This window comes from Simochromis diagramma, unplaced genomic scaffold (genome assembly GCF_900408965.1).
Source record: "Simochromis diagramma unplaced genomic scaffold, fSimDia1.1 OVJJ01000649.1, whole genome shotgun sequence".
Taxonomy (NCBI): domain Eukaryota; kingdom Metazoa; phylum Chordata; class Actinopteri; order Cichliformes; family Cichlidae; genus Simochromis; species Simochromis diagramma.
Window position 1 is genome coordinate 153,605 of NW_024387444.1, and position 24,159 is coordinate 177,763.

Sequence of the window (24,159 nt, forward strand, 5' to 3'; positions counted from 1 at the left end):
AGATTCAGACAATAAAACACATTCACATTTAGAATCTTTCTTAATTAAAACATCTTCTCACCCCTCATTGTCTGGGTCCAGTATTACTGACAGTTCAGACAGTACCAGTCCAGCCAGATAATGCTGTTCTCTGAAGGGGACAGACAGCTCAAACATGTTGGCTATCTTTTGGTCCTGGACGTGTGTGGAGAAGCCAGAGCTCTGTGAGAGATAAGAGACACTATTAATAGTGTTTGACTGTACATAAATCTAACATCTGTACGCTGAAATTTTCAGAGTGTCAGCCTTTTAAGAGTAAAAATTGACCTGCGATGTTGCTGAGGACACAGAGGGAGAAGGAGAGGCAGGTGGTGTGAGCAGGCTGCAGGGCAGGTTGAGGGTGACGTAGTGTTCATGACTGCAAACAATCCTTAAGAAATCAAGCCGCAAAGACTCCAGGGTTGGGTTCTGTAAAGCATAAAGCTTTGTGGACACCTAGAAAAAGGTAACAGAAAATACTCATTTACATATTACAAACAAAAATGGAGCATGTGCAGTAAAAGAAAGTGTTGAAATGTCATCACATATTAGGCTGTTATAGTGCTGTAAATAAAGCTGAAATGCACAAAAAGGAGATCCATGCTTTAAATAGTTTAATGAAGGCCTAATCAGAAGTTTCGGCACTCACCTGGCTTTTTTCCAGTCATACTGATCCTGACAGCCATGGCAATTTAAAAATTAAAAACCAAAAGACCGAGAAAAACAAACTCATTTACCTGTTTCCAGTATGCCCTAATCAGGCTGAAGACAAAACCTCGGTCCATAACTGACAGCAAGTCATTGAGAAAGAAGGCCAGGCTCATGTTCAGCCTCTCCACCAGCTCCAGATCCTGAACGGATGAGAAAACATGCTTTATACATGTCAAGGGCATGCCTTGGAAATTACACCTCCAAACTTAATATGCCACAAAATAGTATCCAGAAATGACAAAAATATATGAACATACAACTTCTTTTACAGTTTTAACAACTCATAAGATTCCTTTTTCCAACTTTCCCATATATAACAATCCTGCAAATTCCTGTTCCAATCCAAACTGACAAGCCTCTTACAAACACCTCAAGACACAGAACTGGGTCATTATTTACCTTTTGGAAGCGAGACACAATGTCACCAGCGATGGTGCTGACCAGAGCTGTGATGTCGTCCATGAAGCGTTCTGGGAAACGGTTCTTCCTGGGTGACTCTAAGCGGTCAGTGAAGTAAAGGTGGTGGATAATACTCTTCACCTGAGGTAAAGGTGTTCATTGGGTTATAAGCTGTTGGCAAGTTTTATTATCATTATTAATATTATTTTTTATTTTTACACAAATAGAACAATGTCAGACAGACCCACATGTGTTACACTTTATCCAGATTTTGTTTTCTTACCATGAGTTCAAAGAAAAACCAGGCCTGTTGCAGAGCACCCTCACGTACACTTCCACTGCTCACCACCCACTGGAGAGCCAACTCTTCATGGAAGAGCTGAGTCAGAAAATCAAAACAGAGACAAAGAAAGAGGGATGGACAGAGAGGGAAAGGGAAAGCAGTACAGCCAGACAGAGATAATGTGAGGCACCAGAAAAAGTAACCAAGCATAATCTATACTTAGTTCGCCTGGTCAGATAGATCTCAAAATGTATTTATTTTCATGGGTTATGACATAAAAGAAGTTTTAGATTGGCTACAGACATAACCTGCTAGCAGGTATCAACTGTTGTGACCAGGAATATAGAACAAATAAGAACGCGTACTAGATTCTCTATATGAAAGAACAAGACAGCCCAGTAAAGCTTCTGCTCCTCCAAAGCTGAAAATGAACTTCATTGCAGACAAAGTTAGATATTAATAAAAAAAAAACTGTTATAGACGTGTGCAACATTTTTGCTTTTAACAAATGATGCACTCCTTTCACCATGGAAACTGCAGTATTTTGTAGTGCGACCTAATGTATATGACTAAAATACATTTCTCTCTTTTAAAGACAGAAAAATAATTCTAGTTTTACAAAGAACAACATTTTTTAATTAATTAATTTTTTACATTTGGTCGTCTTATTATGCAAAAATAACATTTTTCGAGTTGTGTGTATTTTATGCAACACTAAAATCCACCACAAGTCTGGCTAACATACTGACTTTTCATCAGACTGGTAAGTCTTAAATACATCATTTTAAACCTGTATTGTACTGCCTACTGGAAAGAATTATTTTATTAAAGAGTTTAAGGTTGTTATAGCAGACACACAGCTTGGTATAAAACACCAAGTAAACTAGACCTGCTTAAAAATTCTATTATAAATTGAATTTTTTCAACCTAAGTGAAAATGAATATGAACTTTGTCCCGATAGACACTAAACATACCCGCCCACCTGTCTGTATGTTTACTGGTAAGTATGTCCTATGGTAACATAGCACCTGACTGAAAGTCAAACAGTATCAGATTTTTTTAAATGAAAACCAAATACAATTTGCACTCCCTGACTGAGCGGTGGACAATAAAAAAAGACTTTCCAATAGTCAGTGTTAGCCAGATTACAACCAACATTCACATCACATCAAAATATCCTCATATTGAGAACAAGAGGCAGATCGGTGACATACAGCATTCAACAAGACTCCACAACAACCAAATACGACATCAATCAATCCAGAGGCACACATCCACAGACAAGACAGGTGAGGAGGAGGAGGACAAGAGGTGGCTGGGGGTCGGCTCCTCCCCCAGTGCAAGTGGCTCTACCTTTTTTGTGGGCAACCGTCCTGTTAAAGTTTGCAAGAAACTGGCGCTCTCAGTGTGCGAAGACATGCGATTGCCACAGCGCTCCATGGCCTATGAGTGGGATGAATGGAACGGTGACAGCAAGGTTAGTGGAGGAGCAACGAGAGAGTGGGGTTGCACCTTCTTCCTCAGCACACAGGCAAAACGTGCGTGCTGAGTAACACAGCCCCCTCACACACACACACACACACACGTACACTTTTGTGATCTGTTGGACATTTTCATACATGAAGACACAAAACAACAGACACAGGACAGGGCCACAGCACTTGAAAAGCATTGTACCCATAATCTAAAACAGCTGATACATCAATAGTTTGAGCATCTTATGGTAGAGATGCAAAATGGCTACACAAAAGTGCAATCAAATGTAGTCTCAACATTAATAATGCTTTTGTGCAACACTGTAGCCATTGCTTAATAATGAGCCATTCTGCATCCCTCCAGGTAAATACAAGACCTTAGAGATGGTTTTATTGCAGGTAGCTGGACAACATCCTATGCTAAATGCTTATTATGAATGTGCTCTGCCAGTCTATGCACATTTACTGTGGTAAGCTAGGTGTGATTCTATGGCTACAATATGCCCATTTATTTTTATATTTGTGTAAATTAATATGTTATGACAAATTAAAATGACAGAGGACTTAAGATCACATTAAGATGGAAATTGAGGCAGACAAAGACCACACACGTAGATGCACAGTCACACTCACAGATATACCATGCTCCAGAAATAAATGAACTGTGGTTGAAATGAGGGGTGTTAGGAGAGGGTCATGCAGGTTAACTAGCTGAGAGCAGAGGAAATCCATAGAGGGAAAAAGGGAATTTTTTTTTTTTTTAAAGGGGGGGGGGGGGGGTAAAGATAAATTAAAAAAAAAAAAAAAAAAGCATAAAAAAAGAACGACTAGTCTGCTGATGGAATTCTAACACAACTCTCGTTTTCTCTACCAACCCAATTATTCTCTGAAAGATTGTGTTGGATTTAGGCTAGCAATGACTGATCACAGTAAACCCAGAAGAGAGGTCGACAATATCTGAGAAACTGCTACCATGGATTGCTCTGGCCTATATTTGGATACATCTTAATTTTGGCTACTTTTAATGCAGATACAGAGAAAAAAAGAGATGTGTTAGATGTGATTTGCAAAGAGGGCTGACACCTAAGACTAACATGACTGGGGGGTCATGGAGGCGGCTGTGACTCCCACGTATGGGATTAATGGGAGGGTTGTGACTTGAGGTATAACAGAATACTGTAATATTCTGAAGTTTTGGTCTTTTATGTCTTTGTCTTTAGAGTCTTTGATACTAGCCACTTTGTGTGTGGTTTAGAAATATGTGTACTTTGAATTTTTAAAAAAGCAAAATGTGGTCCGCATCACAGCCAGGTCACTTAAAACCACTGCAAAGAGCTTGAAGGATAGGCTGAAAATATTAATGAAAGGTGTGAGCATGACAAAATAAAAAGACACAAAAATGAAAAACCTTAGAATGGATAAGCACTGATATACCCGATATGCCTCGCTATTAATGATTCCAGCAAAGCACACAAATAAGCCAAAACTCCAAATATCTCAGTATCCCTTAAGTGTAGGTTGTTTTTGTCGTGAGGCAAAGTGGAGGACGGGGCATTCATAAAACCACCTGCATGGTTTCTGGAGCGGACCCAGGGCTGGATCCCCAGGGGGCACTCTTAGAGCCCATGGTGTTCACCCACGAGTTGGATCGGTCTAAGCCCTAGGGGGGCCAGGGTCAAAGGACACAAGGCAGGCGGGAAGCAAGGGAACAAGCGAGCAGCACGGGGGGGAGAAGGAGGAGGGAAGGAATAATGACAAGTTAAAGAGGTTCAGAGGTCAGGACAGCTGGACGATGCCAAGGGCCTCAAAACGGTTAGCTGTCAGTAAATTAAAAATCATCACCACATAGGAGCAAAGCACAAAGGTTCTCTCTCTCCCTTTCCTTCTCTGCGTTAAACCCCCACCCCAACAACAACTACCCCTCCCTAAGAGACAAGAGAAGAATGGTTTAGTTAAGTATTAGCAGCAAAAGGAAACTCATCAAAAAAAGGGGCTGCATCCATCATGTCATGGTTACAAATATAGCAAGACCATTAGAAAGGCACATCACATCATTCAGTCACTGTTCACGTATTTGTTGGGTTTTTTGAGGGGGTTATATGAAAAAAAAAGTTTGAAGTGGGAACTCCCAAATTATATGAGACAAAATACATGACCTCAATTAAAAGAATAAAATGAAATAAAAAGGAACAAAGAAATCAAAAAAAGACTGAAGAGACTATGCTACTGTTAGAGTCCTCAGGAAAGACATGGCTATTGAAACAATATTTAATCTTGACTGATTTGACTTTAAACTAAATACAACGTACATTTTTCACAATGCATAATAAGCATTATTTGTGCATAGCATGTGAGTGAGTGAGTATATGTGTGTGACAGGTTGCTCGTACAACGGTTGGAGAGATAAGATGTTCAAGCTTGTGTTTGCACAACGCTCATGCAGTTTACATGTTGATAAAACTGTGGGTCACTGTGCAGAGGGAGGCCTCTACCTTGTGTGGTTTAAGATACACATATTCAGTACAAATACCTTACACGAGTCTGTCTAAAAATACATCACAGAGCAAGAGCTCCTACATTACAACAGTGTTAAATAATTAACTACAGTATCTGACATCCACATGGAGTATGTATGAGCCAAATTTAGAGCAAAGTGCTCCCAAAAATATGAGCGTGGGTTCAGGCCACATTTGGACCACATGTAAGAATTTTAGTGCTTCGTTAAAGATTTAACAGAAAACTGAATGACCACTCAGAGAAAGGGTCGTGTATGACTTGAAGACCTTACCTTGCTGCCAATGATGGAGCGGACCTCATCGTCAGGAGAGGTGGGCGTACCGGAGATGTCGGGGTTACTGTTGCTAAGACTACGGGAGCGGTTGAGGTTAAGGCTGGCTGGTCGAACAGCTGAGCGAGCCATGGTGGCATAGTGAACCGAACCTCCCAACCCTCCTGGGCCTTTGGTGACACACAACAGGAAGAAAATGAGGAAAATAGGACTTCGATGAGCCACTGCACCTAACTATCCAGTAATTAACCCATCATTTCAGAGTAGTTTATTAACACTTCTGGCAGTGGATGGCTTAACAACAAAAGCCACTGCAAAAAACCCCAAAAACCTGTATATACCAAATACAAGCCAATACTAGGGATGGGTACCGGTATCCGGTGCCATGACATAAACGGTAGTAACCAGACCGAAAAGCAGCACACATTTTGGTGCTTTATTTCGGTGCTTTTTTTTTCCTGAAATGTCATACACTTTGGATTCCAGCCAATCATTTTACCTTTGCAAGCGTAGTAGGCGGGCCCAGGTACGTACGTTCTTTTAGAGCAGAGCTACAGGTTAAAAATGCCCAAGGCGAAGCGGTCCAAGTCTGGCTGTACTTCACAGCAAAAGATGCAAACTCAGCAGCCTGCAACAAGTGCTTTAAGGTGATACTGTGCAAAGGAGGTAACTTCTCGAATCTGAGGAAACACCTGGCGACGTATAGCATTTTGTTAAAGCCGAGAAATGCGCCGTATTTGATAGCTTGCTGCGAGACCTCACACCGAGCACATCTACTGCGGGTGGGTTGCCTGTTATCGTACCCGGAGTTAGCAACATCCCCCAAAAACCCGAAGAATAGAGTCCTGGCCCCTAGCCCTGCCAGTGTAGCAGAAATGATGACGGATGATGATGCAGCAGCAGCCGTTCTTCTCTGCGTGAGTAGCTTAATGTTGTTCGTGTGTAATTTACGTTGAGTAGGCTAACCACGTTATTACATTAATGCATGTAAGGTGAACTAGCAAACATTGTCGTAGTTACATGAGGCTGTCTTCTTGTTTGATGGCAGATACTCCCTTCACCCTGGCCAAAAAGGCTAAAATGACCAAAGAAAAAGTGGAAAACAGCTAAACATGAGAGGTTTTTGGACAAAGTTTGTGTTTTTTTCCATTGTTTAAGCACTGCTTCCAGCCAAGAGTGATGCCATATATGCCCCATAGCTGCAGAAAAGGCTAACATTGTTATCTTTTTACAAAAAAACAGCTGAACATGTGAGGTTTTTGGACCAATTTTGTGTTCTCCATTCTTTAAGCACCGGTTCGAGCACCGTTTAAGCACCGGCACCGTTTCAAAAGTACCGGTTTGGTACTGGTATCGGATAAAACCTAAACGATACCCATCCCTAGTCAATACACCAAAAAAACAACTGTAACTTTTATCCAAAGGCTAAATCTGTTGTGATGTACAGACGCTGGCCATATCTACCTGTTAAGGATGAGTTGGTGTCTGTGTTGAGCAGGTAGAAGACAAAATGGATGTGGGAGGAAAAAAATAGTAAAAGATGAAAAGAAATAGATAAAGAAAATTATGGCAGGAAGATTTGATGAGTTAAGGGTTGAAAGGGGTTAACTTAAAAGGAGAAAATAGAAGAAGATTCAGGATAAAGAAAAATGGGAGGACACTGTAGTCACTGTACCTGGCGAGGGTGAGTTGGGGTCGGTGCTGGGCAAGCGGAAGACATAGTGGATGTATGAAGACAGCAGGCTGTTGCGGCCATGCATGTCCTGGTTGGTGTCCAGGTACTTATGAAGCCGGTTCACTATGGAGGCCATCACCTCGAAACATGCTTGCCCAAGATTCACTAAAGACAAAAAGAAGAGCTTTCTGCTAGTTAACATAATTACAAGTGTAGCCTTTCGTTTTTATCTGTTGCAGGCCTTTATCATACCTATCTGTCCAGCAATGACGGGTGGGCGCACTACCAGCAACACCAACTTGTCAAGTAGAAGGTGAAGGAATCGAACTATTGGTTCAAGTTGGGATGAGTTTAGTGCTGCAATGCTGGACTTGAGCTCCGTTTCCAGGTTGTTCTCCATGATTCGCATGTCTCCTATCCTTACTGGGAACATGTGCTCATCCAGGGCATGCACCAACGCAAAGAACTTATCCAGGTACTGGTCCTAATGATGGAGAGTTGGAGGAATGGGGGTAGAGATGAGGTTAATAAGAGAGAGAAAGTTTTTTGGCAAAAACAAATGTCAGTACCATAATGTGGAAGTGGCAAACAGAGAAAATCACGTAAAAAGGAGATAAAGGAAGAAAGAAATGTGACAAAGATTAATGGATAGAAAAAAAAAATACCAAGAGAAGAAGAGGGCAAGAATTAGAAAACACAATTGCATACAAGGATGAAAAAGCTAAAGGGGAAGAAAGTCAACAAAAGTAAGCTTGGATCTATTCTTCTGTATTCTTTGCTAAACCAGCAAGTTGGCTCCCCGAGTAAAAACCGCAAGCCGAACATTGCTACAAGTACACAGGAGAATCCAACAAGTCTAATCTGTGCCAAGAACAGTGATTTATGAGCACATTAGTCCCAGCTGGGTTCCTAGAAGCCATGGTCAAGCCCCTCCCAACACCACAGTCAAATCAGAGATGGAGTAGGCCTCAGTAAATTACTGGCAAGGTAAGAGTCACTACCTAATAAACTGGTGCTGGGAAGGAATTACAGTTTAGGTGTGAAAATAATGTTTTTCTATTAACGTTAAGTGAAATATTTTGAGTCACATTACAATAATAAATCTGTCCATCTTTGTTTCAAAATAACAGGTTATGTTGCTATTCTAAGGTTTTACATTCTAGGACATAATTTAACTAATGAATCTGAAAAATGCACAAAACTACTGTAGCTACTGTGAAGCCGTTGTGTTTAGTACTATTACCTGTGTGTGGATGGTTGAAACAGCGACCACTTCTACATTGAATACTCCTCGGTGGTTGTCTACCCACTTCATGCCCGGGAGAGGGACCTGAAGGTACAATAACGGGAGAGTAAATCCGAGTGGCCCTTACATAACAGAGAGAAACAATGAAAGGAAGGGCCAGGTTATCTGATTTGCTTGTGATAATGCAGTATTATATACTAATGATTTCTGAAGTGCATCCTGGGAATCCCATATATAGAACACTAGTTATATTTAATATAGAAACATTAGAAGTTCTCCTTTAGCTCATCTCTCTGCATTATGCTCGTTTCATTCAATATAAGCTTAAAAAATGCATCTTACATCTGGGGAGAGAACAGAGTAGGACTGTGGTGGTTTTTCCAGAGACACGGGCAGACAGAAGTGTCCCGTTCGCAGACGCCCGTTCTGCAACATGGGAATCCACTGCACACAAAAAAGAGAGAGATAAATGATAAACAATACACATACATCTTCTAAATTCACTAGGAGAATGTGAGTGACTGTTTTGAAAAAGATTTGTAGGCTGTGTAAACATCTCGCTAAATAAATGAATCTTTTTTTCACCCTTTCATATGTTGTACTTGTGCTATTTTCAATTAAATTTCTTTCATTTGTGTCTTTTTGCAAATGGGGTTTGAAGTGGGTGTGTCTAAATTCACAGCTATGAAAGAACAGAGCACAAATTTGAAATTATACACACGTGCATTATCACATGATTTTACCGTGTATCCCACAGGGGTCTCCAGTGGTGTGTTCTGCTTCTGCTGGCAGCTGACATGGTAAAAGGTGAAAAGAATGTGGTGGTGGTCTGACAGAGAGGCGGGCAGTTTGATCTTAATCTCGTCATGAAAGTCCGGAGATCTACATCAATTAGTAAAAAAAAACAAAAAAAACCAAAAAGAATTTCATGAGTATCACAAACTGATCATTTAGAGTCAGATAATTGAGAACTAATCTCTTTTGAGTGGCTTGCACTCAATCGATTAAACTGTGTAAGCATATCATACAGTTCAGGCCGCTATCTCGATGTTGCTTCACTTGGCTGATGGTTCCGGCTACAGCCACTATAACTATAGATCTTCCACTGTCTGAACACACTGTACAAGCACAACTTAGGCATAGAGAACAGTAGAAGAGTTTCTTAGCTGTATTAAATGTGCAAGTGCGCTGTTCTACCAACTGCCTGCTCACTGGTTAACACACCTCTTCAATACTGGTGATCAGTATATGTTACTGAAGGGAGCACACGTCAGTCAGAAATATGCAAAGGCTTTTCTCAATGCTTTCCCAGAAGGCTTTTAGAGAGTTAATTGCAAAGAATATTGAATACATTAGGCCTGTTGTTTTATAAACTGGCTTAACAGGCTTATGTGCTCCATTTTCACCCCCACAATTACAAATATTTATATCAATTGACCTAAACATATTCCATTTCCACCCTCAATTTTTAACTTGGGAATATTTGTCTCAAGTAAAGCAGGGGTTCAAGTGATCTAAAAACAAAGAAATTATATAAACACATTATTATTCACTTCAGCTGAATTCTTACAAGTCCCTCAGGAGGAAACATTCAGAAACAAACAACCACAGCTATAGTAAGCCCATCAACAGATCTACTAAGATAGCTTCAAGGATGGAAACAACCCAAACTGCTTAAAAGGGTCATAGAAGGCAACTGATTTCTCATGGGAAGAAACAGTTTGGTTCTGGACCAGAACAGGAAAAATCCTGGAGCAAAAACAGCATTAGGAGAAACTTTTATTGGAAATGATTGTAGGTTATTGGCAGGGCAACCTCCATTAAACCCAACAGCAAATACAAGATGGAGAAAGCAGTTCTTTCTTATGACATTTCTTATTTTTAGAGATATACATGGTAAAATATTTTGTGCTAGTTCTAAGCGAAATGCAAACTGTATTGACATTTCTTCTTTTGCAGCAAATTCCTAGTCAAAGTGCTACTGTCACTCAGATATAAATAACAACAAAGGCACTGTCAACAATTTACACTAGTTATTAAAATGAACACCACTTGAAACCATCTAAAAATAAACTTAACCCATTTCTAAAAAAATAGCACTGAATGTAGGACAAGCACAGACTTTACAGTGATGTTGAAGTAGTGGTGATTTTTCCCCACCTTTTAAATTTCTGGCCTTTGTAAGCTGGCATGCTGGTGCAGTGATCAGCACCGTCACCTCACAGCAAGAAGGCTCTGCGTCCACACCTGAAAGCAACCTGGTGCCTTTCTGTGAGGAACTTGCATGTTCCCCCTGTTCCTGAGTGGGCTCTCTCCAGGTACTCTGGCTGCCTTCTGCTTGGTAGATTGAGTGGTGATTCTAAATTGCCTATAGATGTGAATGTGAACGTCAACTGTTTTTGTCTTTATCTACCAGATATTTTCCCCAGTGTCCGCTAGGATAGGCTCCTCCCACCCTTCGTGTCATTGATTTGGTTTAGTGGTTTAAAAAAAATGGATGGATACATTTCTGTTATTAATCTGAACAGTGTAAAGTATATAAAAGAATAAAAAACATGCAAATTAAGAAAATATCTTTACAACTTTGGTAAATAATAAATGCTATTCTATATATTCCTTGGTTTGCAGTGGGGTTTTTTTTTCTCTCAAACGCTTGATTTTTGTCCTCAAAACAATGAGGATGTTTTACCTGATCTGCTTGTGTTTTGTCTTTTAGGATATGTTTTTCTCTCATTTTGATACAGATCAAAGTTAACATCCTTTTTCCTGATTTTTCTGAGTAGATTGATTTTTGACGACGCATTTGGAACAGCACACTATGTAGCTTATTTCAACCAAAACACACCTGTTGTGGTACACCACTGCAGTGTAGGCCTCTTTGTAGAAATCAGCACAACTTGACTTCCCAAATATTACCTGAGGAATAAACAACAGTTTTACAATAAATCAGATAATGAAAAATGTATTTTTTAATTATTACCAACTGCATAATAAAAGTTGCCAAGACACTAAAAGGTCTGACAGATATTACATTCATAGCTTGACTAAGATTCAAAAACAACAATCTTCATGTTCTGGAAAATTCATTGTGTACCGGCATTGCATTGCTTGGATCTTCTCCGTTCATAAATTGCACTTTCACAGTGATGTTGCGGGCGGAGCCTTGGCGGTTGGCAAAGTTCAGACTCTGAGGGTTCACATATAGCAGATTTCTGAAAAATATATGTTCAAGAGCACAGACACAAAGGAAAAAAATGCACATCAGAGATTCAACCACACTGGAATTAAAAGACAGGAATAACACAGTAAAGAAGCATAACATAAACCTTAGAGCAATTTACTTTTATATCAAAATATTTTTGCAACTGAGACGTTTAACATACAGATTCATATTGTTTACATTTTCCAGGCCTTAAAATACATCTAGGAAGCAGCAGTGTTACTCATCATCATAAGGTAAACTATCATAAAGTGGTAACTTTAATACACCTCAGCAAATTTTATAATACTGCATAGCACATTTTCAAATACAGATTTGAAAAATAATCGAGAAGGAGGGCCATATCATTTGACTACGTAAAGAGGATTAATGACCTTTAACTCTAATAACCAAGTGTCTCTGAAAGTGCTTGACCTACTTACCTAACACTGTTACATCAGTTTCCACGAACTGATCAATTAAAAGGGGCAAGGCTCCCACAGCAGCTAAACCTATTCTGACTGGTACTTAAGGGAGGCTTGGCCTGTCAGTAACCATGAAAGGTAACCATTGCAAATAGACTTTACTTTTCAGAATGGGTTAGATAAGAGGGGAATGGGAACTGTATAAATCACTACAAAAGGATATTAACTATCTGCAATGATTTCTAATATTTTAAGATGTGTACTGAGAGCGTGGCATTATCGTCCGTAATTTCGCGCAAAGAAGGAAACCAGAACAATGTGTGGAGAATAAACGGCTGAGGGCCCTGGGGAAAATTTTCCGAATTTGAGATACTATTTTTCCAATTTTATCAACTGCCACTTCACAAGAATTGCTTCCATGTGAAGTAAGTCTCCCTATAAGCCAGACTACTTTGGTTTACACTGGACGTTTTTTGCAATTAATTCATATACATGAGATAAAAGGCACCTGGTCAATTTCTTGTTTTACTTCACAATCCCATTCATTGTTGCCAAAATGTGTGTGGTATACTCGTTACTGAACTGTTGGGAAGGAGGAGGAAGCCCCAGAATAGGAAGTGTAAAGCAACCTGGGATCAGCTGACAAACCGCAATGACGTAGTCGATTCTGTGGGGGATAACCCCACAGAGACCGCAGCTGGAACCACAAGTGACAAGGAATCGTGGGAATCTTTGTCTAATGATTAAAAATCTAATCCATCTTTTCCTCTGTTAACATCCATCTAGCATGTCCTAGTAATTGTCATGGCTGTTCTGAAGCAGGCTGCTGAACTGAAATAGACCCCAAGATGACATTACTGTGGCAGAGCTGAAATACCCATAAAAGCACAAATGGAAGCATTCCTGATTGGTCACTTCACCTCATCCGATTCAACTTCAGTTAATAAGTACACATGTGAAAGCAAACTTTACAATGTAGATGGCACTTAGGCACAGTTACTATTTTGAGATGAGGGGCTCCATAAGGGAAAACTGGCACAGTTTATCAGCTCTAAATAAAACATTAGCTTCCTAATAAACAGATTAGATGTTGTTGGAAAAATTTCCCAGTACGAGTAATTATAGAGTATTAAAAACTGAATTATTAATTTAGTAGGATTCTCAAGTGTTTCTTGATCTATGTGACCTGGTAGAGGTAGATTACACTCCACAAGTCCAAAACATTACCTTTGTCACACAATGTTCTGAAGGATTTTTCATATATTCTTCAAGACTGATAATGTAGTAAAATAATGCAGTGAAATAATTGTTCTAGACTTGTTAAGGTAAGATTTCAGAGTTACTTTTTTAGACCCATTTTAAATTTATTTTTAAGCTAACAAAAATCTATGTTTAAACATTAAAAAGTGCATTTCTTTAAATGCATTACATGGAGACAATTTCCACTTAGTCACAAATACCCCAACCTGCTAATTAACCAGTACAGAAGAGTGGTGTCCTACCCACCAGCCAACATATAGTGAGATATTCAAGGACATGAAAATATGTTTCTACATGCCTTGAGTGAGAATTTGAAATCAGATGTCTCTGACATCAAAACATTAAGCTAGCATGTTTGAGATCTGCCTGAGTCACAGTAATAGGCGTCTTTGGACATTCCAACAAGTTATCAAATAGATGCAGTACGAGAAAGAAGTGAAACAACTTTATGGATGCCTGTCTGGGTATAAGTCCGCTGACTATCAACACAAAAATTCGAGGATGTGCCGTCTGCAGTTAAATGATGAACTCCAGCATGAGAGGTTACATGTTAACTCTCAAGTATCTTCAAGTTAGTCAAAACAATAATCACTGTACTGGAATGGAGTCTAGAGAGCTAAATATTGTTAGGAACTTTATGCCAATAAAGTAAATTTCTGGCCCATTTACTCAGTCCTTCTTTTCCTTACCAAGTTTGGTTCCTCCCCTTTTCATATAAAAGACCAGGAATCACTCCAACCTGAGCTACTAAATCCTTAAAACCACAAATTACTAGCAAGCTCATTATAACGACTGTGTGGTATTTTAATGCATAGTAACTGTAAATTTAACAGTTTAAGCTAACGCTAATTAAGAAAATAAAGAAACAAAACTAAAAACTTGTGTTTTATGGACAATTTCAAGCGTTTAACTATTTGCTTTATTTTTTTTAAATGCAGCAATGTGTTACTATGACAAAATTACAACATTTATATTCCAGTTAAATATTACACCAAAACATTTTTACTGATTAGTTCCACCATCCACCACAGTTGAAGGTCAGCATATTTCACTTTTTATTCCACTGCAAGCCTATAAAACTGTTTTTTGTTTTTTTACGAGTGATCCTAGTGCACAGGAATGATTCCTTAAAAGCTGCAAACTAATCAGAAAACTCAGTATTTCCCATGTTGTGTCTATTTGCATTAAAGAAACACACACAAAAACAGGCCATGACATATCTGAAGGGACAAAATGAGTGAGCAATAAAACTGTGATGATGAGTACATAATATCCAAACTCTCTGAAATCATTCATACCCAGGAGTTCAAACCTGGCACAGATGACAGACTCAATCCCATCTCCAGACAAAAAGAGAAAGAAGAGCAAGAGAGCGAGAGAGAGAGTGTGTGTGTGTCTGGTGTGAGGCTGATTCAGCAGGATGCTAAATCAAACCCAGGAGCATTAATTACACACAGCATTATCAATCAGAGCCCAGTGAGTGCAGGGTTATAAGGTTTGAGATTGATCAGGCTGACGATCCATCAAAACAGCAGTGGTCATTGTTGGCTTTCTGCTGATCAGCTAAAGTGCTGGAGAGCAGGGTAGGGTGTGGTATGGAGAGGGGATTGGGGTTAAATGGTTAGTGTGTGTGTGTGTATGTGAGTGTGTGTGGGGGGGGGGGGGGTAGACACATGTCGTTTGCACACTGCTGTGATTTGTTTGTTCAGAAGAAGGAGGGGTCAAGGGGGATTTGGGAGGAGGTGGGGTACATGGCTAAAAACATAGTAGGGATTAATGATCAGCTAATCCCCCCTCCTTTACTGAGAGGGCAGTATATAACACGAGGCAGCTCAACGTTCTCGTATTGCTTTAGCAGCAAACAAGTCTAGCTTAGCAGCAGAGGCAGCAGAGAGAAGAGTGTAGAGGAGAACACGAGTAAAGCTAAAGCAGGGTTCTAGGACTGGAATAGAAAAATCATCATGAAGGTATTTTTCCTGTTGCTGGTGCTAACCAGTTCAACCGTTGCTGCCCCCCTGGAAGCCTCGGGGAGACAAGAACACCCGACCCTGCCTTCCCAGGCTTCCACCATAGCACCGATCCAACCCGAGCCCAGGTCTCGCTTTGCCATGCTGGACGATGTTCGCCTACTAGCAAACGGCCTCCTCCAGTTAGGCCAGAGTTTACGAGAGTTCGTCCACAAGACCAAGGCACAGATCAACGACATCTTCCAAAAGCTCAATATTTTTGACCGCTCTTTTTACCAGCTCTCAGTCGTCACATCGGAGATTAAAGAGGAAGAGGAAGAGCTCAAGAAGACCACTAGCTTTTTGAAGGCCAACAATGAGGAGATCAAGAATTTGTCACTGGAAATCAACTCGAAGATCAACAACATTCTGCAGGAGCGCACACAACTGCAGAGCAAGGTGGGGAACCTTGAAGAAAGACTGAAGGGCTTGTCGCAGAGCATGGTCCCTGCCGATCAGCTTAGTGAAATCACATCTCTCAAGGTAAGATGCTTCAGCAGCTAAAACTTTACAACACAAGTCAGTCAAGATATGCTCACTGAATAAGGAGCAGATAAGCTGTGTTTGTGCAGCGTTTGTCCACTAAACAGATTTAACTGCATTTTACAAACTGAGTTAACTGAGGATAATTTTTGTTTTACATTTTTCCTGAAAAACTTTCACATCAACACATGAGACTCAAAGTATTATATTTTTTAGGAAGTGATTGAAGCTCAAGATAAAACAATTGGCAATCTTCTGAAAGCTGTGAAGGAGCAACATGATCAGCTGGACTACCAGAAAATAAAGATTAAAAACCTGGAGGAAAAGGTACTTGTAGTAGAAATCATTATATTTTGCCTTTCAAGGGAAAATATCTGAAATCACTGAGAATCTAATTTGTTACATTACCAATGCACATTCTGTTTAAACTATATATAAAACTATTTAAAATGAGTGACTCACTTGCATCTCCTGCAGCTCAGCTATGAGAGTTTTCAAGATACAGCTGATAAACTAATGGACTCTGACTACGAAACTCTTGATATGTTTGAATATCTGAAAGGAAACTCAACTGGCCTGGAAACAAGTGGTAATTACTTAATATACTCAAATATCTTTTTAAATGCCAAACTTACTTAAATAAAAGTAGAGTTAAGGAATTAATTTGGCTTTTCTACACTGTTTTTTCCCCCCAGATTTTCCCTTGGACTGCACTGACGTGTTTAACAAAGGAGAAACAAATAGCGGTGTCTACGTTATCAAACCAAACCAATCAGAGCCGTTCAACGTTTTCTGTGAAATGAGTTCAGGTGGGTAAGCAATCTCGAGTTCTCATCAAAGACGTCCAAATACCATTTCTGCATTCACAAGCACTGACATTTTTTAGATAACACACTGGCATTTATGATTTCTACAATGACTGAGGAAAGAGCAAAAAAAAAGAAAAGAAAAGAAAAAAGAAAAAAAAAGTTGATAACCTACTCACATTATTTATGACAAAACTTTTACATTCCCTGAAATATTTCTTTGTTCTTTTACAGAAGGGGGTTCAACAGTCATCCAGCGCAGGGTTGATGGTTCGGTGGATTTTGATCAGACATGGGAAAAGTACGAAAAAGGTTTTGGAGATCTGGAAAGTGAGTACACTTTATGGTTTAAATTTTTAAATAAAATATTCTATTTTTAGAATTAACAGAAAAAATGACAGTCTTTACTCGTAATAAACATTCATTTTTCACAAATGTCATGGCATATTCAGGAAAAAAATATATACTGAAAGTAGCAGAAAACAATAGGGGTTGGCACAATATAAAGAAAAAGCCATAATCAATTGATCAGAACAGTTCCTAAATATTTTCTATTAAAGTAGAAAATCTATTGTGTCAGCAGTGTCTTGGTTGCAGGAGCATTTGTAAGTGCTCCCTATAGCCTTGGTCACAGGAAACAATAATTGTCAGATATCGGCCCTGAACGACTTCCTGTATTATCCGAGCACACAGCCAGTTTGGCAGCCTTCCCTACAGCACTTGGTATGCTCATACAAGCACTCATAACCCATTTACAACAAAAAGGCTCTTCATCTGCAAAAGATGAGTTTCAACCTTCTTTCACAGCTACCTGCCTAATGATTACAACCCACATGCTACTAACAGCATGCTTTTAATACCTGGTTGACCCAAAGTCTGCTGGAAGTTAATTACAATTTTCAAACCATTATAAGATGAACTGAGACTTCAGAGTTTCTGAGATTTGTTTTTCCTACAAATAAACAAAATAAATTTGATTTGTCACACAGAGGACTTCTGGCTGGGCCTAAAAAAGATTCACAGCATTACACAGGAAGGTGTTTACATCCTTCGCGTTGATTTGGAGGACTGGAAGGAGGAAAAACACTGGGCTGAATACCGCTTCTCACTGGAAGGTCCCTCCAAGGACTATAGTCTACGTGTCAGCCATTTCTCAGGTGACCTGCCTGATACCATGGCCAACTGCACCGGCATGAGATTTGCCACAAAAGACAGAAACACAGACAGCAACCAAAACTCCAACTGTGCACGCAGCTCCACAGGTACAATCCCAAGTCACAGTATCTTGGAATGTTTCTCCACCATAGTAATAAAATAAATAATTATCTCTGATGAAGACATTTTTTTCTAAACAAGACAAAATCACAAGACTGATATAATTTCCTATCTTGACTCCCTGGCAGGTGGCTGGTGGCTCAATGCTTGCGGTGAAACCAACCTTAATGCTAGGCATGTGTGGCTGAGACCAAAGGGGCGCTTGATGAGGAGGAAGGGCATTCACTGGAGGCCAACCACAGGCTCTTCCTACTCACTCAAGATGACCAAAATCTCCATTCGACAAGCTTCAACTGCTGATATCTCCAACTGAGCCCCCTGTCCACACACTATATAATACTATTGGCTTTTTTTCCCAATACACGGACATCCAAAAAGTTCAACAGGAGGGGGAAGTGACATAACACAGGCCTTCCATATGTCCAGTCTTAATTCACCCACATCATTGAGCAGATTCCTCCCTGACATTATTCGGCCATTGGCTAGTGCTCACCACCAGATAGCAGAACAAAAAAATGTCAGACGTCAGCAAATGCCGACCTGTTGCACCGTGGCACACAGGTTGTTAACCTACTGTGTCTGATCCGACAAGGACAGTAAGTAGAACTGTCATTATGCAACATTTGTCATCGCTTGCAAAACAGACATATTGATCCACATCAGCAACCTAATTCAGAATTGATTGCAAAGCAATACATTGCAGTTGTATAACAGCAAATGAGGTTTCTGAGAATAGACTACAATTTTGAAACCCACACTGCTTAACAACCAATAAGGTGAACTTGGGTACATTTATGACAACAACAAAACAAGGTATTTTAAAGTATGTTTGGAAGAACTACATGTTCAAAGTGGCTAAAGGGACAAATACCAACAGATTACTACATAAAGCATGCAAGTTATGCAAGTCAAGGTAAAAAGATCATCTCCTGCTTCTGAAAAAAGTCCACTACAAACTAGAAAGCTTTAGACAGCGCACTGATTTTTCTTTTTCTTATTCTTTTATATTTTTTTTATTCTGTATTTAAACTATGATATGATATGATTTATGCAGGTACCGCTAGAAAATTATAATTTCTGTGTGTTTCCTACATTATTGAGTCATATTGACTTTTGCTCATTATTACAAAATAACCAACTGTACTGTAAAGGTTTTCATACTAACACATCACTGTGAGAAGCAGCTTTGTGTGCTAAAATCATATTTATGAGGCCAAAAATAAATCTACCTGTATAAAAACAAAACAAAATTATGGTACTATTTCTTTGTTTAATTTTGTCTTGAACCAAATGGAATTAAATAAGTAAAGAGGACATGTTGAAAGGTTGACACACTAATGAAAATGAGATCTAAGGAATAAAACCACTCCACTTAACTCAGTTCGGCTAACTATCAGTCACAGGCCAATTGCATCTGCAGACAGTCAGGCCCTGTCAGCACCTGTCTGGTAACGTCTGGATGTAATCACCTAATATTGGTCTATCAAAATATACTGCTCAAAGAAAAAAAAAAAGAACAAACTGAAAATCTTTACTGATATAGACTCATGTAACAATAGTAAATTCATACTTCATGTAATCCCTTGAAGTTTTCAGCAGTACAACATTGTATGCTAACATAAAATGTTCTGGATGGAACACAACAGAAAAAATGGCAGGTGTAATTTTTAAAATACTCCTTACATAGTTTATACTGCACAGTAATATAAATCCTGTCAACGCTGTTTCATATTTTCTAATTATTATTAATTTATTTTAACCCTTAAATAACCCTTTTTTGTTTTTAATTCACTTTAGCTTCAATTAGTTTCCAGATTGGAATTTCTTGTTTCACTTCAGTTTTTATTGTTTGAAAATGTTAAGGTTTTTTTTTTTCCATATATTTTTATTGAAATTTTTTATAGTACAATACAAACAAATGTTGAACACCCTCACATTCACACACCCATCCATACATCAAACCTGCCTACATCACATTCAAATGTAGAAATGAGCATAGTTCTCACAGTAATACAAAAATACAATGGGTTAGGATAGACTAAATGTTAAGTTTTACTTCATTTTTGATTAATTTCAGCGTTAGTTTTGGTCTTTAAAATTATTACTGAATAAAGGGCAAATGTCAGAGGCCAAGATTGAGGACAATCAGAAAAGATATTAAAATAAAAACACACTTTTTGACTGCGAGTTGACTCACAGCCTTGTAGACACTGCAGGTCTCAATAAACACATCCGTCAATAAAATACATTTTTTAACCAGTGAGCGAAAGAGTGAAGTAGTATTTAGATGTTGAGTTAAGTACAAACTGGTTTGAAATTCATTTTTTGTGTAATCTCGATGTCAAACAGACAAATAAACAACCATTAAACGTTATTCATTCACTACAGATGTTTTTTTCTGTACCTGTATATGGTGTTCGGCACATAGACGTCCCTGGCAGGAAACTCAAGGATCTCCCTGGTGGGACGCACCCTGCTGTCTGGGTAAGGCTTAACCTGCAGGAGGTCAGGGGTCAAGCAGTAGTGGGGGTTCTCCGGAGCTGGAGAAATGTCCAGCTTCAACTGGGCTGTGGTGAGTGTGTGAGTAGTCAGAGGAAGGGGAAAGGAGTGTTAAAGAAAGAGCAAAGAATCATTTTCAGATTTCAAATCAGGACAATCAAAGGAAAGCATAAATTCCACTTTTAAGTACCTGTGATAGGTCTGAGTCTCCTCAGCACTGAAGACGGTCTTCTCATATCAGCTAAGAACTTATACAAATCCTCATCACTAAGTCTGTCTCCCTCCTAAAATAACATGTAGCATAAAAAACCATGAGAAAATGACAAAGGGAAGGAAAAGTAATCTAATACTAATAATCTACTATCGTGTGAGCAAGCACATTCACATGGACCTGTTTAAAGAAGTTGGTGATGGTAAGTGTTGCAGGTCTAAAACCTGTCAGGCTACATGATTCATCTCCACTTGTGGTTCTCTCCAGAGAACGCCTTCCCATAATGCTCGAGTTCCTCCGTTCAGACCATGAGCCTTTCCTCTCTAAAAAGATACAACAAAAACAAACTCAACATTTTAAAGCCCACATTTATTTTCCACTCTGAACATGCAGACATTGTTCTAATCTGCCATAGCAACAGAAGGCTGTCGCCACCAGTCAGCATCAAAGATAACCTCTAAGGTCAAAGGGTAGTCAAACACCAAGGGTCACAGTAAAAATAACACAGCAGGGATCAATATGATGTTGCCCTGTTTGTTTCTAAAGCACGCCAATTTACTGAAATGTCCATGCACCTAATGCATGACTGCCATGTCTGTTATGGTCTCTTCAACTAGACCATGTGTGACATGGAAAGTGGGCACAAAAAACACTGCCATGTTTTTTGTCCTACTCACTGGAACTTTTGATATCATTCTGAGATACATGGTCAACGTCTACAATTACAGTTAGAAAGCTTGCATTAAAAGAAGATGGTTAGACCTGAGAGGCTCATCTCTAGCTCTGTATCTCTCTCCAGGCTGCCGGCACTGTTAACAATGTTCATTAGATGGATGGCGGTCCACGCAAAGGGCATTCGGTAGCGCCCCAGACGTTGGCAGAACTGCTCTGACTGGCCTCGAAGCTTCTCCAGCTTCTCCTTGTTCTATAAAAAAATAGAAATGTTAACGTAAATACAGGGTTTGTGGTACATTAACAATGAATCAGAATTCTTTTTGTTTTAATTTTTATTCACTGCAACAAAATTAGGAGATGACCATGAAAAGGAATGTACTTTTAAATGAGTACTTGCAGTTGCAGAAACAGTAATGAATAAAAACATTTATTATGACATCACATATAACTGAAATACATCTGAGACTGAGCTTTCGTGGTATTCATCATCTAATTCACTCTCATTGTACCTTGGCAGCGTCTGACTCTTTGAAGACCATATAGGGCTCTGCGCACTCTCCAATATCACCCTGCTGCAGTACTTTTTCCAGCTGTTGACAAAGCAAACACAGCCTTCAGTAACTACACTCACGTGCAGTGAAACAGGTTAGAAGATGGGTGTCAAATTGTGAAAGCAGGTTTCTTCAATTAAGCTTTATCTTTCATACTAAGTCAAACACTGCAATGAAAAACTGTCCAGTTTGTCCAGTTTGTTTTGGTTGATGTAATGTATTCTGGTGCTATCAAAGAGGGACAATAAGTCAAGGTTTTACTTGTAATTTATTCAAAGACATTTCTGTAAGAGAAACATGAAGCCTTAAGTACCCTTATACTGATGGCATTGCATAATCATGGATATCTAACATTCAGGGAAACCCGCTATTAGTACTCTTTTACGTATTACAAAACAAAAGTTGACAAGAGAGATGAAATTCTAGCATGACTGTTTCACCTTGATGACTAGGAAGACATCCTGGGAGGGGTAGGTGATGGAGAATATGGCAGAGCGAGCCAGCGTGGAGATGGCTGCTGTCTGAATGTGAGGACGCAGCATCGCTTTTGTCTGCTCAGAGTTTAGGTCAAAGAAAAAGTTTTCTGATATCTGAAGGACACATGAAACAGACACACGGATCATTATTATTTGACCAAAACACCTGTTAAATGTAATCATAGCACTACGCCATCACAACTATTATTATTTAATTGTAATTTCTGATGACTCTATTACTAAAGCATGGCTTCTTGCTCGTGGAGGCTGGCAAACATGTTAACATCTCAGTGATGAATAAGCCACCAGAGAAGTTTATGGAGCCGTGAAGCGGCATTATATATGAGAGATCTACTTATCAAGGCATCTGCTACCCTCTAGTGTTTGTTAGCTAAAAGGGAACAGAAAGAAGCGGCACTAGATAAGGTTGTTCAGATATATACATAGTTCCAGAGTATGATTTAACGGCATTCCCAAAAACATAACAGGCCCACAACATAAAATTTAATAGCCCACTCATCAAATTCGTTTGGCCTCCCAACGATTTTAACGGTTTGCAGAAGTGACCCAACAACTCAGAGCTGAGGAGGCACTGAGTAAAGCATAACAGCTTACCTTTTTCTTTTCCTTGACATCATATAAGGCCAAACTAGCAAATATGGGTTCAATTTCGATCTCAAACCTTCAAGGTGGAGAGAAAAAGGAGTGGATCAGCAGAAAGCAGCAGTTAAATAAAAGAGCTACATGGCGTTTTTTTCTTTTCTGAAAAAGGCCGTCTACCACTTACTTCAAGGACAAGCACTTGACGAGTAGCCTCTGTCCAAAGTGTTCTTTAGGTACTTCAGGCACACAGTGGCGCTCAACGGGCTCCTCCTACACATTCCCACAAACGTGTGGGGTAAAAAAAAAAGAAAAAAAAAAAAAAAAAAAAAAAGACTGAATTGCACAATAATTTTATCAGTTATGTAAAACTGTTTAAACTATAAATTTAATGGAGACTAGCAGAAAAGGTTTTAAGGATATGGAAAGGTGCTTACTGTACCTCATCGAGGGCGGGGTGCAGAGCAAAGAGTTCACGGTGGCGATTGGCCTTGCGCTGGTCTTCGTTATGCCGGTCAATCTCCTCATTGGGGGCACGATCAAGGAGGTGAGGAAGCAGGGCATCGGGGAGGGAATTCTTCAAGTCAAAAATGCTACAGGCCCAGCTACCCCTCGGAGTGTCATCGATAGACATTGACCGTCGCTTCAAGTCATCCTGCAATACAACCAATGCAAAAAAGACAGACTAGCATATACACTGTGGGACTGTTTTAAACCTGTATCTTGATATTGTCAATCTGAAATTAACACACATCATTCAGGTTAATTATTTTCCTAATGAAAAAAAAAGGATACCTGGTCATCCTGGTAACTGCTGCTGTCTGGCATCTCATCAGCTTCAAACACCTGTTTGGGGAGGCCTTTCTGGCGCTCCTTCTGCTTGTCCAGAGTGTTGGGATTAAAGCCAGTACCAAGCTTATGATATCTGAAGGAACAAGCCATTACTTAGAACACTTTAATTCATTTACTAATCAGGCAGGGAGGGAGACGAGAGCGGGGGAAGACAAGGGATCGGGAAAAAGGATTGAAGAGTTTGCTCAAGGTGGATGCCTTGGACCAACTAAAAACTTACGAATTAAGGAAACTCTTCAAACTTC

General features: G+C 39.5%; 2 protein-coding genes across 16 annotated transcripts in view; one reads left to right on the forward strand and one right to left on the reverse strand.

Annotated features, from left to right (window-relative positions):
- LOC120722571 (dedicator of cytokinesis protein 7) overlaps positions 1-24,028 on the reverse strand; it is a 38,248-nt gene extending 14,220 nt beyond the window's left edge. For 5 of the 14 annotated variants that reach the window (XM_040013590.1, XM_040013588.1, XM_040013589.1 and 2 more), the window contains exons 1-26: positions 23,858-24,028; positions 23,505-23,717; positions 23,250-23,335; positions 23,078-23,144; positions 22,427-22,576; positions 21,945-22,025; positions 21,523-21,685; positions 20,941-21,083; positions 20,740-20,833; positions 20,455-20,617; positions 11,691-11,808; positions 11,442-11,512; positions 9,340-9,478; positions 8,939-9,040; positions 8,594-8,680; positions 7,603-7,834; positions 7,351-7,515; positions 7,140-7,160; positions 5,676-5,845; positions 4,455-4,547; positions 2,766-2,855; positions 1,412-1,507; positions 1,129-1,269; positions 756-869; positions 307-474; positions 62-201 (exon numbers count right to left, since the gene is read on the reverse strand). In XM_040013590.1, the coding sequence (XP_039869524.1) occupies positions 62-201; positions 307-474; positions 756-869; positions 1,129-1,269; positions 1,412-1,507; positions 2,766-2,855; positions 4,455-4,547; positions 5,676-5,845; positions 7,140-7,160; positions 7,351-7,515; positions 7,603-7,834; positions 8,594-8,680; positions 8,939-9,040; positions 9,340-9,478; positions 11,442-11,512; positions 11,691-11,808; positions 20,455-20,617; positions 20,740-20,833; positions 20,941-21,083; positions 21,523-21,685; positions 21,945-22,025; positions 22,427-22,576; positions 23,078-23,144; positions 23,250-23,335; positions 23,505-23,717; positions 23,858-24,004 (3,254 nt within the window). In that variant the 5' untranslated portion in view covers positions 24,005-24,028. The remainder of the gene's footprint in view (positions 1-61; positions 202-306; positions 475-755; positions 870-1,128; positions 1,270-1,411; positions 1,508-2,765; positions 2,856-4,454; positions 4,548-5,675; positions 5,846-7,139; positions 7,161-7,350; positions 7,516-7,602; positions 7,835-8,593; positions 8,681-8,938; positions 9,041-9,339; positions 9,479-11,441; positions 11,513-11,690; positions 11,809-20,454; positions 20,618-20,739; positions 20,834-20,940; positions 21,084-21,522; positions 21,686-21,944; positions 22,026-22,426; positions 22,577-23,077; positions 23,145-23,249; positions 23,336-23,504; positions 23,718-23,857) is intronic. The other 9 variants (XM_040013596.1, XM_040013595.1, XM_040013594.1 and 6 more) reach the window with 4 other exon arrangements.
- Positions 15,306-19,613, forward strand: angptl3 (angiopoietin-like 3). 2 transcript variants are annotated; one of them, XM_040013608.1, is made up of 7 exons: positions 15,306-15,969; positions 16,186-16,296; positions 16,447-16,558; positions 16,665-16,778; positions 17,013-17,105; positions 17,765-18,037; positions 18,179-19,613. In XM_040013608.1, the coding sequence occupies exons 1-7, from the start codon at positions 15,442-15,444 to the stop codon at positions 18,361-18,363; spliced, it is 1,416 nt and encodes a 471-aa protein (XP_039869542.1). In that variant the 5' UTR covers positions 15,306-15,441; the 3' UTR covers positions 18,364-19,613. The 2 variants fall into 2 exon arrangements, with proteins under 2 accessions (XP_039869542.1, XP_039869541.1); XM_040013607.1 differs by having other exon boundaries at positions 15,309-15,969; positions 17,010-17,105.
- Positions 24,029-24,159: the final 131 nt, after the last annotated feature.